At 43.4% G+C, this 19,070-nt stretch overlaps 1 protein-coding gene across 1 annotated transcript in view; it reads right to left on the bottom strand.

Moving 5' to 3' along the window:
• SLC28A2 (solute carrier family 28 member 2) overlaps window positions 1-18,832 on the bottom strand; it is a 35,129-nt gene extending 16,297 nt beyond the window's left edge. Inside the window, exons 1-3 of the mRNA XM_040968447.1 lie at window positions 18,743-18,832; window positions 18,523-18,611; window positions 1,199-1,290 (exon numbers count right to left, since the gene is read on the bottom strand). Of these exons, the coding sequence (XP_040824381.1) occupies window positions 1,199-1,290; window positions 18,523-18,611; window positions 18,743-18,832 (271 nt within the window). The remainder of the gene's footprint in view (window positions 1-1,198; window positions 1,291-18,522; window positions 18,612-18,742) is intronic.
• Between the last annotated feature and the right edge of the window lie 238 nt (window positions 18,833-19,070).

Genomic DNA, 19,070 nt, shown 5'->3' with positions numbered 1-19,070 from the left:
TAAAATATTGACCTACCCTGGGTAAAGTTTGTGTGAGATTTTGCTTTCAATTCTAAAGTTTATCTATTTATCTATCTATGTATCTATTATTTGAGAGAGATTCCATGTGATGCTCCACTTCCACCCAGCTCTCTGCTTATGCCCTGGGAATGCAGCAGAGAATGGCTCAACTACCTGGGCCACCGCAGCCATGTGACAGAAAAACTCTTAGCTTCAGACGAGCCCAGCTATGGCTATAGAAGCGGCTATTTAGAGAGTGAAACAGCATACAAAAGATTTCTCTTTCTCTCTCCTTCTTTCTCCCTCTCCTTCTCTCCACCCTTGCGAGTTTAGAGCAGATGGCCGGTGCAGTGCCTTGACCTTGTCTAGAACCCTAGAGTCAGTGTGAGATGAAGGAAGCTGCTGAGGTCACATTGTGCTGATTCCAACAGCGCCCATTATGGCCTTCAAAATCAAATTGGTCATGGGAATTGGTCACATGTCTTCTCCCCCAGAGAGCAGCTTCCCAGGTTCCCAGGAGAATGGGATAGCCAGGGCTAGTGGGTGATGGCACAGATGGGTAGAAAGTCCCTGGCAGCCTTGCTGGCTGTCTTCCTGACTTGGTCAAGGCCTTCTGCAGGAGGCAGTTACAAAGCCTGGCCACATCCCCTAGCACGGCCTCAGAGGCTCAATAGCAGGTGGAGTGCTGAAGGTGGCTGGACGAGACAGGGCAGGTGTGCAGGCTGCTGCATGGCTGCCTTTGTCCTCTGCCTTAGGTAGCCTGGTGCCTTCTCCTGTGGAGAGGGGGAGAGGTCGAGGCTTTTCCTCTTTCTGTCCAACCCAGCTGACTGCTGTGGGATGCTTCTGCTAAGGCACACAGATCAGGAGAGCCTCCTTCTGCTGGGCTCCCAGGACTGCTCAGCCCAAAGGCTCGGTGGTGGAGTCGCCAGGTGAATCTGCCAGGTCCTCTCGGGTATCTATACCTGCCTGGAGTCTGCACACTCAATCATGCTGTCCCCTCTGCCAGAGACCCAGCATCATTGTGCCACTCCGGGGCAGCACCAAGCCTAGCGCTCACCATTAAGGGGTCAGAGCCCTACTCTTTCTCCCTCTCCTATATCAGGTGCTCACAGGATCCTTAAGCCTGCTCCCACTCAGCAACAAAGCAACAATCCTAAAATGATTACTTTCTTATCCCCATGACTTCTCAATATCTTACCCAGACACAACAGGCCCAACAGGATCTTCTTGAACAAGGTTGCATGTCTTTGGCAGAAAGTTCTTGCTTTGGTGAAATGCTGTAGATAACTCCTGATAGGGACACAAAAGTTAAGACACAACAATTACTCCATCACATTTGTATTAATTCTAGGAACATAGATTACCTGGCTGAAGCCAAAATTTTCTTTTAATCAACAAAATAATTAATCAGCCAGAGGCAGTTTAGTAGTATCCAGGCAATGCCCCAAAGGACAAATCAAATTTTGCTAAAGGCCAGTAAATCAGAATGACCCTATACTTAAGTGACCTTGGTAATTACTTACTATAGAAGAGAACATTGGTCATAGTAAGGATTGACTCCTTTCACACTAACAGTACAGGGAATTTCTCATCCTCCATATTCAGAACAATGCCTGTCCTTTCTAAGGACAGTTATCCATCCTTCTCTAAAATCACAATCCAAATTATGAAATCCATAACTTTGATTAATTAGTCAGGTGAACATTAGCAGGTAGGAAGGAAGACACCATCTATTTTAAGGATCATTGGGTGGGTAGACTTGAGAGAAAATACCCAGTAAGTGGAGCCTTCCAAGTGCTAGGCTGTTCGTAGGAACTATATAATACTAACTCACTGGCTCTTGCTAAAAACCCTCAAGATGGTTACTGTTATCATAGCCATTTTCCAGGTGGATAAGGTGAAAAACAAAGCATTAAGTAACTTTCCCCTGATCATAGACACCATAAGGAGCAGAGACAGAATATAAATTCCAGAAGTTTAACTTCAGAATCTGAGTTCTCAGCCTTCATCCCATGCTGCAACTTTCCTAGACCCCAGGCTGTTACCTAGACCCCAGGACATGAACCAGTCTTTGCCACTCATAAGAATCCACAATATACTATAGCCACATGAGCAAAGTGCTCTAATTTCTAAGCTATGGGAAACTCCAAAGAAGGTGAACCCCACAAGAGGATCCTAGTGTGGTCATCAGGCTAAGGCCAGACACCTTGGCTAGGGCTGGGGCCAGCCACTCAGCATAAACCCCTGGGACCTTGGCTATTTTTCCATTGCTTCCTCTCCAATCTAAAACACCCCCATTTCTCATGGATAGGTTTTCTTTCCCTTCTGCCTCCTTCCGCTCCTGATTGCCCCTTTCTACAGGGAATCTGCCCCTGCATTAGCTGAGCAGAGTGTCTATTATCAGATACAGGTAAGCTGCAAAAGGAGAGAGAAACCTCTGTTATCATCTGACTGGACAGATTCAAAAGACTATTTTGGAATTTCAACAAATCTGCTACTTTCTCATGCTTAATAGACAAACTAGTGAGTAAAAAGCTTTGCTTGGAGATATTGGTATTGGAACATCATTCACAGATTATATCAAGAAATGAATTTGGCTTCAATGCTAGACTTCCAGGGTGTGCAAGATCTCTTGGATTTGTTCCTCCAGATCCACTCTACCGCCTGCTGCCTGTGTCTTGGGAGCCTAATCCATACAGAATACAGAGTGGGCTCCAATGCTCCCTGACTTGTTGAGTTCTGCCAGTGGGACCCAGCTAAGACAAACATGTTGGCTTCTCCAAGGGGGACCCTGCTTATGTCAAGTATCTTTATATCTTGTCCCATCAAGATTAGGGAGAGTGACTGTTCACTGTTTTAAGCCTTGAGTTCTTATACCATCCTTTCATGTGGTAACACTGTGCCACACACACATTTTTATAATGGTCACATTGCAAATTAACTCTCCTCTAATTATTCTATTTTAGATATGCCATGTGATTCCCAGTGTGACACAAACTGTTATCCTAGCTGAAACTGATTAACATTACACTCAAATACTAGTGTCATGTGCAGTACCAGGGTTCTGCAGAATTAGAGAGGATGTGAACCAGCTTCAGCACATCTGTGATCCAAGAACTACTCACCCTCCTATTGTCTTAGGAAAAACTGCTCTTCGCACTTAACTAGGGTCAATATTCTGGCTCCTAATTCAGGGCTGCCTCCATGCATTCTTCAGGGCCTTATATCCTGACAAGTGTTTCATTACCTCACTCCTTCTGCTTTCTTCTCCCACCGTCTGCCTCCCTCTTCACTTTCTCTGGCTTTCCCTTCCTCAGGTGTACTCAGGCTCAGTACTTTTAAAATAAACATCCCTCACCACCAGATTTGTTCGAATTCTAACCACAGGAAGACCCCTCCCTAATGTGCTTTTGAAATGGGTCCATTCAGAAAGTGTAAGAGAAAGAAAAAGTCAGTCTTGACCTTCCAGGACACAGGAGAACCTTCCATGAACAGGATTTTGGTGCACCTGTTAAAGAACATCAAGTGATGGCTCAATTACTTAGGTCCCTACCACCCACAGAGACCCTGATGGAGCTTCTGGTTTTGACTTGGCTCACCCTGTTACTGGTATTTCAGGGAGGGAACTAGGAGGTGGATCATATCTGTCTGTCTCCCTCTCTTTTTCTTTCTTTCTTTCATTTAAATAAGAGACAGGAGAAAGCAGAGAACAGGGAAGAAGAAGGGGATATTCAGTATGGGAAAGAGGGAAGGGAAGAAAAAGAACAAAATAACAATTTTTTAAAGATTTATTTATTTCTATTGGAAAGTTAGATTCTCAGAGAGGAGAGAAAGAGAGAAAGATCTTCCATCTGCTGGTTCACTCCCCAAGTGGCCACAAGGGATGGAGCTGAACCGATCTGAAGCCAGAAGCCAGAAGCTTCCTCCGGGTCTTCCATGTGGGTGCAGCGTCCAAAGGCTTTGGGCCATCCTCAACTGTTTTCCCAGGCTACAAGCAGAGAGCTAGATGGGAAGTGGAACAGATGGGACATGAACCAGCGCCAGTATGGGATCCAGTGCATGCAAGGTGAGGACTTTAACTACTAGGCTACGTGCTGGGCCCCCAAAGTAACATTCTTTTACAGCTCCATATCTGATATGCTCTATTACCTTTCTCTAGCTGATAAATTCTTACTTATCCTGCAAGAGCTAACTCACTATCACCACCTAGGTGAAGGCTTTCTGAACAGTAAGTCAATTGTTCATTTCCTCTGGTCTTATGGCATTTATATCACAGTTCCATCTCTTACCACATGGCATCATGTTATCATTTTCCTGTTTACCTGTCTTTGATTGTAGGCATATCAAGCAAACTTTATTTCTCTTTTGATTTTAGTATTCATGGTGCCCAGGTAAGTACCTGGCATATATTGTGTGTTATTCTTTTAGGTAGGTAAATACCTGATCATTATGCACAGATGTTCAATTAGTGTCTGCTGAATAAATGAATAGGCAAATGGGCAGATATAATAAATTCACAAAAATTAATTGCCTATGAATTTGTGATAGAGCCCTAGGAAGTAAAAAGAAAAATATTAGCAGTGGAACTAAAAATATATAGGGCACAACCTTACATTTTTTAAATTAGCAAATATGTATTTATGGTGTACAACCTGAAGTTTTGAAATATGTAGTATACCTTGTAGAATGGCTAAATTAAGCTCACTATATGCATTACCACATATAGTTACCATTTGATTGTAAAAACATTTAAAATCTACTTTATTTCATTATTGCTAAAATGTACTACCATACATATACACTCAGAAAAATGCTGCCAATTAAAGATTTAAATAGCACTTCACAAGAGAATATTCACTGGCTGTAAAATTATTGGAAAAAACAATCAAGTTCCTTAGTCATTATTAAAACACAAAACAAAACTACAAAATGAAAATACTATATAGATAGATACAACAGAAAAAATGAAAATTGTCAGATTCTTATGACACAGCCAGGGGAGTACAATTTTGTACAATTATGTTTTCTGTGAGAGCTATGTAAACTCTTAACAAATTCTATGATGTAACAATTCCATTTTAAGACATACAGGCTTGGGACCAGCAGTGTCATGCAGCAGGTGAAGCTACTAGCTACAATCTCACATCCCAAATGGGTATGGGCTCGAGGCCTATATGCTCCAGTTCCAATCCACATGTCTGATCAAATGGGCTTGGGAAAGTAGCAAAAGATGGCCTCAAATGTTTGTACCCATGCTACCCACATGGAAGATCCAGATGAAGTTCTAGGTCCCTGACCTTGGCCATTAGGGAAATGAACCAATAGATGGAAAATCTCTCCCTCTCTGACTCTCCTTTTCTCTCTCTGTAATTCCAATTTTTGAATAAAGTAAGTCTTTAAAAGGCATATTGCTTAAGTACTAATGTTTACTAAAAACTATGTGACCAAATGTTCATACCATCACTACTCATAATAGCAAAAAGTAGAAATTACTCAAAGTCACAGCGATATGAACAAGTAAACTGTGTCGGATTCATATCATGAAATACTAAACAGTAAAGTGTGTACTAACTGCAGTAAGATCTTCCAAATATGTCAAACAAAAGAAGCCACATACGTTGACAAGATGGCTAAATAGGGAATGGACTTGCAGATTTTGACCAGCGGAAGCAGGTGGAGGAGAAGTGGAGGAAATACATTTCAAGGGGAAAGTTTGAGAGAAAGCTGCAGGGGACACACTGTGGATAGTAGAGACACACCATGGAGATACATGAACACAGAAGTTATGCAGTGGCCAGCAGAAATACCACCTGTGGTTCCTTCCTTGTGTTGCTTGAGAAGACTGCAACTTGCTGAATAAGGTGGGGTGTGCAGGCCATCTCAGCCAGGGCCACTGGTGATATTTTCTGACATAGAATCTAGCAGCCAGCACTAACTTCCCCCTAGGATTGCTGCTAGAGTGAGGAGGGGGCAGGTCACATCTGTTTCCCCTATCCTCTAACCTGGGCACTCAGACCAGGAAGGAATCTATGCCATTTGAAGTCAGGGGAGGACACGGCAGTTTTTCACATTTTGTTATTATTATTATTATTATTATTATTATTGGAAAGGCGGATATACAGAGAGGAGAGAGAGAGAGGAAGATCTTCTGTCCGATGACTCACCCCCCAAGTGAGCGCAATGGTCAATGCTATGCTGATCCGAAGCCAGGAGCCTCTTCTGGGTCTCCCACGCGGGTGCAGGTTCCCAAAGCTTTGGGCCGTCCTCAACTGCTTTCCCAGGCCACAAGCAGGGAGCTGGATGGGAAGCGGGGCTGCTGGGATTAGAACCGGCGCCCAGATGGGATCCTGGGCGTGCAAGGCGAGGACCCTAACCACTGCACCACCGCATCAGGCCCAGTTTTTCACATTTTGACAGAGAAATTTATGGACATATTGCCCACTCAGCCAGGGCAAGAGATAAGGAGTCACAAATCATGGTGGAAGAAGAGCCTCCTTCATCCCCCTTTGCCACAAACCACTGGGATGACCAAACCATTTGGCTCATAAAGCCACCTACAAGTCAGTGAGTGTAGATGGCAGCTGTAGTCCTTGCCAGCTTCTGCACATGTGTGTGACTAGAGAATTCTAAGAGGGACAGATCTGCATTCTCCTTGGACTTTGGGCTTCTAGCTTGGCACAAGGCAGCGGAATACATTTCCAGTGCGGAGCACTCATAGGTAACTGGTGTCAGGAACACTGCTGCTCTCTGTGAGTGGTGCAGGCTCAAAGTGCTCAGTAGACCCTCAGTTGCTAATGACAGAGTCCTGAGCACAAAGAATGTGGGAATTCTGTGAGTGCACAATAGGGCATGATGTGTAGCTGAATGTCTGGACATTCAATGTGGCTGATGCCAATGACTAAGAGAGCTCTGATTGCCCAAAGTGTATTACAGCATGATTGTGCTCACATGAGCACTGCAAAGATCCTCTGTGAAATTTGTGTGCTCGTGTGGATGAGGGTAGTAGTAATGGCGGGCCAATCATGGGCATTGGTTATCATGAAAGAGGAAGTGAGGTGGTGTTTACGCTAACAGTTGTGATCGCTTCCTCCCCCCACTGCCCCGTCGAGAAACAACATCTGCCACACTCAACCTGAGTGCCACCTTGGACTCTCACCCCTCACGTGCAATGGCCAGAGTACCTTGACCTCACCCTGAGTACACTTCTGAACTTCCACTGAAGAAGTGGTCACTCTTCCAAAACACAGAGGCATAAATTAAAGATAAAAACATCAGAGGAAAAAAATGAGGGTTTTTACAGATGCCTAAAAATATGCACAGAGATAAAAGAAGCAACAATAAGGAAGACATTATGCCTCCCCAGAAGGAACACAGAAATAGTTCAGTATTAGAATGTGAAGATGGAGAGGTTATAAAATCCCTGAAATGAATGGGAAAAAAAAAGCACAAAATGCAGTTCTTTGTGGCTAAATGGGCCCAACTGGAAACTATAATGCTAAGGGAAATGAGCGAATCCCAAAAGGTTAGATACCACATGTTTGCCTTGGTTTAACTTGTAATTTTTGTTTGGTTGTTGGTTATTTTTTGAACCTGTCATTGACACTGTCTCAACCCAGATGTTTCGAAGAATGGAACTTGCATTATTTTTAACATATTGTTTACCCAATACTATGTCAATTAATTCCATAATGTTGTATATTGATACTGAGGTTTTGTTGGGGCTTTTAACTGACCGGATCTTTACTCTGTTAGCCCTATCTTCAGACTAGAGAAGGTCTCCCCAAGAGGCCACTGAACTTATCTGGACAATAAGACGCTGGACTTTATGCTAGATATGTGTTTGCAAGGAACGAATCTCAACTGAACTTGAACTGTGGTTATGCAACAAGGTGGAGGAATCCACCATGGGGGGAGGGGTATGGGAGGGGTGGGAGGAATCCCCAGTGCCTATAAAACTGTATCACATAATACAATGTTAACAACAATAAAAAAAAAATCACAAAGAAACAAATTATTGGGAAAAAGAAATTCATACATGAAATGGATGTTAGATTCTGTGAAGAGATTGCGATTCTGAAGAATCAAACAGAAATATTAGAAATGAAGAATTCAGTATGCCAAGCAGAAAACACAGTGGCAAGCATCAACAACATGCTCAGGGAGGCAAACTAAAGAATATTAAAACAGAAGGCAAAACCCTGGAATTATCACAGTCTGAACAACAACAACAACAAAGAAAAAAAAAAAAACAGAAAAACTCAAAACAGTGTTAAAGATATATGGGGGCCTAGCACAGTAGCCTAGTGGATAAGGTCTTTGCCTTGTATGCGCCAGGATCTCATGTAGGTTCCAGTTCTAATTCCAGCAGTTCCACTTCCCAACCAGCTCTTTGCTTGTGGCCTAGGAAAGCTGGGAAAGCAGTGGAGGACAGCCCAAAGCCTTGAGACCCTGCAACCTGCATGGGAGAAATGGAAGAGGCTCCTAGCTTCAGATCAACACATCTCCGGCTGTTGTGGCTGCTTGGGGAGTGAATCAACGGATGGAGGATCTTCCACTACTCTGTCTCTCCTCCTCTCTGTAAATATCTGCCTTTCCAATAAAAATAAATAAAATCTTTAAAACAAAAAGATATGTGGGGTTCTATGAAGAGACCAAACATACGTCTCTTAGGAGTTCCTGAAAGTGTGGAATGAGAGAATGGATTAAAAGGCCTGTTCATGAAATAATGTCAGAAAACCTTACTAATGTGGAGAAAGAAAGTAACATCCAAGCACAGGAAGCATAAAGAACCGAATAGGCATGATCAGAAACGATCTTCACCATGACACATTATAGTCAAACCTTCAACATAAAGAAAAGGTTCTACAATGTGGGGAAATGTCAGGTAACCTTCAGGATCCCCAGTTAGAGTAAAAGCTGACTTCTCATCAGAAATCCTATATCTAGGAGAGAATATAGAGACATGATTCAGGTCCTAAAAGAAAGAAATGCCAACCCTGAATATTATATCCGGCAAAGCTGTCATTTACATATGAAAGCAAAATAAAGATCTTCCCAAACAGAAATTGAAGCAATTTGCCACCACTTATGTAACCCTGCAAATGATGCTTAAGGATGTACTATACACAGATACAGAGAAGGATAATTTTCACAGTGGAAGAATATAAAGGTAGAAAAGCTTCTAGTGAAAGTACAATGGAAACCCAAAGCAAACAATGAGAATCTTTACAGAAAAATGTTACCTTTCAATAATAACCTTGAATGCAAATGGCCTAAACTCATTAATCAAAAGATAAAAGCTGGCTGAATGGCTTAAAAAACAAGCCCCATCTATTTGCTGATTATAGTGAAACACGTCTCACCAACAAAGATGCATATAAACTGAAAGTGAAAGGATGGAAAAAGAATATTCCATGCCAAAGGAAAGGAGAAAATGACTTTAACACAAAAAATGTTAAGAGACAAAAAAGAGCATTACATGATGATCATAGGGTGAACTCAACAAGAAAAAATAGCTATAATATTTGTGCACCCAATACCAAGGTCCCTGGCTATTTAAAACAATTATTACTGGATTTAAAGGGATACATAAACTCTAGTACAATAATAATGGGAAATTCAATATTCCACTTTCATCACTGGACAGGTAAACTAGACAGAAAATCAACAAAGAAACAGCAGAGCTAATCTATACTATGAGCCAAGTGGCCCTAATTGATTTCTACAGAACATTTCATCCCAAAGATGCAGAATGCACATTATTTTCATCAGTTCATGGAGCCTACTCTTAATTCACTACATGCTATGTCATAAAGCAAGGCCAGCAAATTGAAAAAAATTTAAATCATACCATGTATCTTTTCTGACCATCATGGAATGAAGAGTTGGGAATAAACAATTCTATAAAATATGCAAACACATCAAGACAGAACAACTCACTACTGAATGAACAGTGGATCAGAGGAGAAATCAAAAGGAAAAATTTAAAAATCCTGGAAATGAATGAAGGTGACAGCACAGCATGTTAAAACTTACGGGATGTAGAAAAGGCAGTTGAAAGAGGAAAGTTCATAGCAGTCAGTGCTTTTATCTCAATAAATCTGAAAGGTATCAAATACATGATTTGTCAATATATCCCAAGGACCTAGAACAACAACAAAGCAAACACAAAGTTAGTTAAAAGAAAGAATTAAAATTAGAGAAGAAGCTGAGGGCCTGGCGCGATAGCATAGCAGCTGGAGTCCTCTCCCTGAATGCGCCAGGATCCCATATGGATGCCGGTTCTAGTCTGGCGGCTCCACTTCCCCATCCAACTCCCTGCCTGTGGCCTGGGAAAGCAGTCGAGGACAGCCCAAAGCCTTGGGACCCTGCATCCATGTGGGAGACCCGGAAGAGCTACTGGCTCCTGGTTTCGGATCATCTCAGCTTCAGCTGTTGAGGTCACTTGGGGAATGAATCATCACACAAAAGATCTTCCTCTCTGTCTCTCCCCCTCTCTGTGTATCTGCCTTTCCAATAAAAATAAGTAAATCTTTGAAAAATATTATTAAAAAATAAAAGAAGCTGAAACAGAAAAAAAGATACAGAATGTAAGAGAATTGAAGAGCTGTTTTTTTGAGAACAATAAAATTGATACACCATTAGCCTAGTTATCCAAAGAGAGAAAAAAGAAGACCCAAACCAATTAGATCAGAGAAGAAAAGAGAAATATTACAAAGCACACTACAGATATAAAAAAAAAAAAATAGGAACTATATAAATAGCTGTATGCAACAAAATGGAAAATGCAGAAGAAATGGATAGATTTCTGGATGCCTACTATCTATTTACATTGACTCATCGTGACGTAATAAACCTAAATAGATGAATAACTGAGACAGAGACTGAAAAGTAACAAATGGCTTTAAAAACAACAAAACCGGGGCCCGGCGCAGTGGCGCAGTCTTTAAGGTCCTCGCCTTGCACGCCCGGGATCCCATCTGGGCACTGGTTCTAATCCCGGCAGCCCCGCTTCCCTTCCAGCTCCCTGCCTGTGGCCCAGGAAAGCAGTCGAGGACGGCCCAGGGCTTTGGGACCCTGCACCCGCGTGGGAGACCCGGAAGAGGCTCCTGGCTTCGGATCAGCATAGCATCGGCCGTTGTGCTCACTTAGGGAGCGAATCATCAGACGGAAGATCTTCCTCTCTGTCTCTCCTCTCTGTATATCCGCCTTTCCAATGAAAAAATAATAAAAAAATAAATCTTAAAAAAAAAACAACAAACCCCCCCCCCAACAACAAAAAAAAAAAAAAAAGGCCAAGGATTAGATGTCTTCACTGCTAAATTCTACCAAACTTTTCAAGAAATGTAATTTTTTTTTAAAAAGATTTATTTTTATTATTTTTTAATTTGAAAGGCAGATATACAGAGAGGAGAGACAGAGAGGAAGATCTTCCTTCCGATGATTCGCTCCCCAAGTGAGCACAACGGCCAATGCTATGCCGATCAGAAGCCATGAGCCTCTTCCGGGTCTCCCACGCGGGTGCAGGGTCCCAAAGCTTTGGGCTGTCCTCGACTGCTTTCCCGGGCCACAGGCAGGGAGCTGGAAGGGAAGCGGGGCTGCTGGGATAGAACCGGCGCCCATATGGGATCCCGGGCGTGCAAGGCGAGGACCTTAACCACTTGTGCCACCACGCCGGGGCCAAGAAATATAATTTTAATTCTTCTTAAGCTATTCAAAATAATTAAAGTGGGGGGGCGGGGAGGGAATCCTCCCAAACTTTTTCTATGAGGTCAGCATCACCTTAATTCCAAAACCAGAAAAAGATGCAATAAGGAAAACTATAGACCAATATCCCTGATGAACATAGATGCAAAAACCGTTAACAAAATACTAGCTGATCTAATCCAGAAACGCATCAGAAAAATCAGTCACCTGAACCAAGTGGGATTTATCCCTGGTATGCAGCAATGGTTCAACATAATCAAATGAATAGATGTTATACATCATATTTATAAGTTAAAGAATAAAAATCATGATAATTTCAATAAATACAGAAAAAGCATTTGATAAAATATAACATCCTTTCATGATAAAAGTAAATTTACTTTCATGACAACTAAATTGGATATAGAAGAATCATTCCTCAAGATAATCAAGGCAATATATGAAAAACCCGTAGCCAGCATCACAATGAATAGGGAAACATTGATGAAGGCATTTCTACTAAGGTTCAGAATCAGACAAGATTGCCCACTCTCACTGCTGCTATTAAATATAGTTTTGAAAGTTCTAACCAGAACTATTAAACAAGAAAAAGAAACCAAAGGGACACAAATTGGAAATAAAGAGGTCAAGCAATCCCTGTTTGAAGATGACATGATTCTCTGTATAGCAGAATCAAAAGACTTTCCAGCATCCATTGGTTTGCATATAAGGTGGGGCTGGAGACAGAACTGACCAGGCAACTACAACCATTAGTGTGTGTGTAGGCCGATGTAGGTGATGGACTGAGCCAGACACTACACTGGCTGACACATCCACGAGTCAGGTCTGGGGTCCTCTCTGGTGATGTTTTTTTGTGGACCAACCTCCCCACCAGCTGGATCACTGAATTCCAATCACAGTGAAAATGACAAAATCTGAGGTCTGACCATGGAGTGCATGTGTCAGAACACGGTCTCCACGGTTGCTAAGGCCCATGCAGTGAATCTCTTGCCCAGATGCTCATGGGGGACATGAAAAGCAGTTCATTGAGGCCTGCAGACGACATCTAGTGCCATGGAGGAGATAATCAATTGAACAGCTCCCCTGACAAGTATTTGGACAAGTCAAGACTCTAAGGTGGGCTGTGTCAGCCACTGGACCTTGGAAGGATTTCCTCAACCTTGAAACAGCGAAACCAACAACATCTCAGAACTATCAAAACCACTTCAGCAGTATCCTCGGAACATACTCCAAATCGGGGACCTAGGGATGACATTGAGTGGTCTTCCCCCATTCCTGGATACTGTTGCAGTTGGGTTGCTGGGAGCAGCCCTTTTCTCCTTCTCTCTCTACTTTCCCTAGATACCACAAGAAAAAAAAGGAGATTGGAGACAGTTGTCTCATCCACTTTCCCCTATTCCTCCATTCTTCCTACCCTACTTGTTCCCTCTCAAGTATGGAGACATCATGAAAAATAATACGAATTTTTTATTATTATTAAAAATAAACTATTGGAACTTTTTAGAGAGATTAGTAAAGTTGCATGGTATAAAATTAACACACAAAAGTCAATAAACTTGGACAATGCAAATACTCCCATGGCTGAGAAACAACTTGTAAGTTCAATCCTATTCCAAATGGCTGGAAAAAAAAAATTAGATACCTTGGAATAAATTTAATTAAGTGTGTGAGCAATCTCTATGATGAAAATTACAAAACACTGAAGGAAGAAATAGAAGGAGAAGCCAAAACATTAAAAAAAAAAAAAAACTTCCATGCTCATGGATTAGTAGAATTAATATTCTCCAAATTTCCTTACTACTGAAAGCAATTAACAGAGTCAGTAGGGTCCCAGTCAAAATAATCATTGACATTCTCCTCAGATCTAGGGGGGAAAATGATGCTAAAATCGTGTGGAAGCACAAAAGACCCCAAATAGCAAAAGCAACAAAAACTAATCTGGAGGCATCACAATACCAAACTTCAAAGTGTACTGCAGAACAGTTGTGATAAGATCAGCCTGGTACTAACACAAAAACAGATCTGAAGATCAGTGGAACAGAACAGAAATCCCAGAAAGGCACCCACACATCTAAAGCCAACTAATTTTTGACCAGCAAACAGATCAATCCAAGGAGAAGGGTCAGTCTCTTCAACAACTGGTGCTGGGAAAATTGGATCTACATGTACAAATGTATGAAGTAAGACTCCTACCTTACACCTTTTACAAAAACCACTCCAAATGGATCAAAGATTTAGATCTAAGACCTGGCACCATCAAATTACTAGAGGCAAATATCAATGACACTCTGCAAAACAGGTATAGGAAAAGATTTCTTGGAAAAGAACCCAGAAGTACAGGCAATCAAGACAAAAATATACAAATAGGATTCCATCAAGCTAGGCAGCTTATGCAATGTAAAGGAAATCATCCACAAAATGAAGAAGCAGCCAACAGAATGGGAGAAAATATGTACAAACTATGGAACTGATAGATGATTTATACCCATGATCTATTTTCAGAGCTCAAGGAACTCAGCAACAGTAAAAGAAACAGTCCAGTTAAGAAATGAGCAAAAGACATGAGCATGCATTTCTCAAATGATGAAATTCAAATATCCAATGGACATTTGACAAAATGCTCAGATTCATTAACCATCAAGGAATTGAAAAAATTTTAGTAGGTGCTTTTGATAAATACTGTCCCAGGAGTTATAGGTAATAAAAGAATGAAATAGAAAGGTATTTACAATCCAATATAGGGGATGTAGTGTACGTAAAAGTCCATAACACAGTGCCAAAAATGTTAAGTGTTATTGGAGAGGACCAAACAGTGTTACGGAAGTTTAACTGAGGCCAGTAAGACAGAGGAAGTCATTGGGATGATATCATGAACATGACTTGTATGAAACTAGGCCTTAAAAGATATGTTTGGGCAGAGAGATGCAGAATCAAGAGGATTCATTCAAAAGCATGATAGAAAACTTGACATGGAGGCAGAAAATTAAGGATTATGTATAAGGGATGTTTGTTTGCTAGAGCATAGGCTAGCAATTGGGCGGGGGCTAGGGAGGAGTGTGGAATTAAGAATTAATTCCAGAATGTCAAATTTGGATCAAGTTATGATTGAGGAATGAGGGGTATAAAGAGACTTGAATGCCAGGCAGTGGAATTGTCATTTGCTGGCATCAAAGAGGAACCATAAAAATTTTCCGAGGATGGGGTGTCTCATGCCTGGATCCCAGACGCTGGCCACCATATGCACGTGGTGAGCTGTCCCGGGCCTGCCTGGGCTCCGGGTGCTGCTCCCTTTGAGGAGCTCTGGGGTTTTGGTTCTTTGAATTGCTGCTTAAGTAGTTTCAAGTTGAACCCACTGTGCTTCTAAGACGTGAAGGAATCATTAAGATTCCCAATGACAGTAACTCTTCCTTTTAAAAACTTGTAATCACTGAACAATGCTGACCACCAAATACCAGTCCATGCAAAAGATATGGCTCGGGGCTTGTCCATCAGAATCATATCCTGTTACCTGACATGATGATGGATCAGGAGAAGGGTCACATTAAGCAGGGCCATTACATTAACTAGCACTTGAGAACCATAACCGGGGGCTAGATTCTGTGAGGGATGTGTGGGCCAAACCCTGTGGAAATTCTAACCCCGCTGGTTAACTCAAGAGTTGGGGTGGTGATGGACTAAGCTAGGTGTGACCAAGGAGCCTGCCATGAATCACAGGTAAAGGAACCCCCAACAGTCTGGACTGGTCAGGGCAGCAGCACCCAAATGTGCATCCTGAATAGGGTGTGGGGTGGCTGGGCTGCAACATTCACCAGCTCATACAAGGCCAAATGGAAGGCCAGACTTTGCCAGAACCTGGCCTAAACCCAATGGCATGTATGAGAACTGGGTCTGGGAGTGGATTAAAACTTGGGAAACTCCCTTGGCAAGTCATAGCTCCTGCTGGTGACCCTGTGGTCCAGACCTGGGAGTCAGACAAGCTGGGCAAAGTAGCTCCAACAGCTGGGTAATGTGTCAGTTGGTAATGGAACAGGGTGGACTGGGCAGGACTGAGCAGACCTTAGCACACAAGCGAAACTAGAGACCAGGAGGGAGCACAGGTCATGCCGAGCTAGGCTCTTGCACCTAGGGGTCTGTGTGAGCCAGGAACGCTAAGTAAGCCACAGTGTCTAAGGCAGAGGTTGGGACAGGTGAGGGGCTGAGCCAAGCTGAGTCAGAGCAACCACCGGCATGCGTGTGATACACGGTTGGGAACAGGCCCGGTTGGGGAACTAAGGGGACAACCCTAGCTGGGTTGAGGTTCCCACCAAGGGGTGTGTGGCCTGGAATGGGGGCTGCGTTCTGAATGGGAAACGGTTATAGTCTCCCTTGGCACAAGTGTGAACTGGGATTGGATGCTCCAAGGCAGGCAAGACTCCAACACTCTCTGGTGTCCTGGAGGACCAGGGTAGATGTGGGATGGACTAGGCAAGGTCTCAACCATAATTGAGCCATGTGTGAGCCATATGTGGGTATGGATGAGCCATTCCTGGGCTGAAACATCCAACAGTGAGAACCAGCTTGGGTTGAAGGCCAGTCGGGAAAAGCCACTGTTCCTGCTAGGACAGGAGGTGGACTGAGTAGGGCCGGCTCATGGACCCACTGGTATGCACAAAATCTGGCATTGGGAGAGGTTCTGATGGAGGAGGCTGGGCAACTCCTCTGGCAAGACACAGACCCTGAAGGTAAGCACAAGAAACATGATAGGAAACAGCCCAGAACAGGCCATGGAAAGTTACCCACTGGCATACATTTGGCATGGGTAAGGGGAAGGCCAGGCTGAATCTGTCCACGTCATCCACTGGCAAATCCAGGCAACTGAACAGTGTGGGTCAAGCCGAGTTCGGTCGCAATGAAAACTAGTGCACAATACGGAATGCCATGATGAGGTCAACTGTACTAGATGTGACTGCAGTGCCTAACTGCACGTGTGAGAATCAGGAAGGGAGGGGGCGGGGCCAGCAGGGGAATAAGGGAGGGTTCCTTTGCTGGACAGCTACTCCCACTGGAGAGCATGAGCTGGGATGGGGACAGACCAGACTAAGCAGGGATACAATACCTGTATGCCTCATGTGGACTAGATCAGGGAAAAGCCAGGCTGGGCTGATTATTCCTACTGGTGCAAACAAAATTAGAGTGGGTGAGGGTTGTTTGGGCTTAGCCACAGCATTAGCTGGCAGAAGCTGGCACTTGGGCCTAGTTCTGTCAAGTCAAACCACAGAACTACCTGGAGAGTGCATAATCCAGGAGTGGGAGAGGCCTGGCAGGGAAATAGTGGGCTCTTCCCTCTTGGGTTACTACCTTCCAGTGGAGGGCATGAAAAACCAGGACAGGGGCTGGGGTGGAATGGGGTGTGGGACAGACTGGACTAGTCTGCTACACATACTGGCAAACCAGGGTAGGGGGCAGGCCTGGTGGGGGTTATTGTGGGTCCTTCCAACTAGGCTGCAGCTCCCACTGGTTTATGTGAGGGCCAAATATGTGCTGGGCAGAACCATGCTGGACTGCAACATCCATTGGCTCCAGTGGAAGACAGGGCTGGAAACAGAACCAACCCAGCAATTGCAACCACCAGCTGATCAGGGCGATGGACTGTGCCGGGCCCTGTACTTGCTAGCACATGCAAGAATCTGGTCTGAAAACACCTCAGACAAAGTTTCATTGGAGATCTCCCCAGCCAAAATGCTGGACTCAGAACCCTAACCAAGAAAAGAGAGAAGACAGAACAGGTCAACCAACCATCCCAGCTATATCTTGGCAGCGAAATACGGGGCAAACAGAGACTCTGTGATAGACTATGTCAATCAGTGGAATCCCCAAGGACCTCATCATGCTTGGAGTGGCAGGATTGGCAGTGATTCATAACTGTTGAAATATCAAAACCACTTGAGCAAGAACCTCAGAGCATACCCTACATCCGGGACCTGGGGAGGGTGGGAAATTGGGTGGGCCTTCTCCCTTAATACCCTGCTTTAAACATGAAGGAAACAGTTTGGAAAAAATAATAGTCTTACCCACTTCTCTGTGGCCCTTGACCCTTTTTACCCTAATTAACTATGTAAAGATTGTCAAAATATATTTTTTAAAAAATTCCAAAGAATTAAAGCAGGAAAAAAATCCATCTGTTGTGAAAATTACATAAATTGGGCCCAGCATGGTAGCCTAGTAGCTAAAATTCTTGCCTTGCACACACTGGGTTCCCATATGGGTGCCAGTTCTAATCCCACTGGCCCTGCTTCCCATCCAGCTCCCTGCTTGTGCCCTGGGAAAATAGCCAAGCATGGCCCGAAGCCTTGGGACCCTGCACTTGCATAGGAGACCCAGAAGAGGCTCCTGGCTCCTGGCTTCGGATTGGCATATCTTTGGCCGTTGCGGCTGCTTAGGGCGTGAATCAACGGACAGAAGATCTTTTTTTCTGTCTTTCCTCCTCTCTATCTGACTTTCCAATTAAAAAAAAAATCTTTAAAAAATTGCATAAATTTCTCCCTGTAATACTTGGTACATAATAAATGTTAGCCATTATTATCATTGTCACTAATATTTTATTGATCCAACCAACACTGATGCACCTGTTTATAGCTCATGCTTGTGCAGTAAAGACTCAAAATGTGTGTGTGTGTGTGTGTGTGTGTGTGTGTGTGTGTGTGTGTGTGCATGTAATAACATGGGGTGGTGGTGAGTCATCTCCGTGACAGCACCACAAGCTCTCTGACAGTGGAGTAGTTTTAACCTCCTCTTACCCCTCACTCCTCACTGAACTGGATTCCGGGACAGCCGTACCTCTGGTGAGTGGCAGGCCTCCGATCATCCCCGAAACTCTGTCCTTGCACTTCAAGCCTCCTGGTTCTCTCAGGATTTACTTCTTCTTCCTGGAAGCACATTGCGAGTGGGGTCATTCCTAGAGTCCTGCCAGAGGCTGTGGAGACTGACAGCAGCCAAAGACCCTGCAGGAGGTCACGTGGCAGCCCGTGACTGTGTGGAAACTGAACTGGAGAATTACCATGAGCTCCAGCCCTGGATTCTCTATTCCATTCTCTGCTGAGGACAGAGCACAGGACTTTCCTCCACTAGCTTTCTGTTCCTCCACCATCTTCTGTTCTCCTCAACTGAAAAACAAATTCAGGATAAAGGCTGAAAAGTTGACCATTCTGTCCTGTAGGGTAGAAAAGAATATTTAGGACCAGTTACCTACAGAATCACAAAAACAGAAATGGTAGGAGGCTAGTTGATTTCTTTAAGAACTGAGAGTTGAGGTTGATTGGATGCATCATTTAAACATGATAAATAATGAGATATAGAATCTGTTTCCTATTGTGAATAGCTAAGGG

Source organism: Ochotona curzoniae, unplaced genomic scaffold, assembly GCF_017591425.1.
Source record: "Ochotona curzoniae isolate NIBS_2020 unplaced genomic scaffold, NIBS_Ocur_1.0 scaffold_4701, whole genome shotgun sequence".
Taxonomy (NCBI): domain Eukaryota; kingdom Metazoa; phylum Chordata; class Mammalia; order Lagomorpha; family Ochotonidae; genus Ochotona; species Ochotona curzoniae.
Note: the sequence above shows the minus strand (reverse complement) of the source record. Positions and strands in the feature narration are given on the sequence as shown.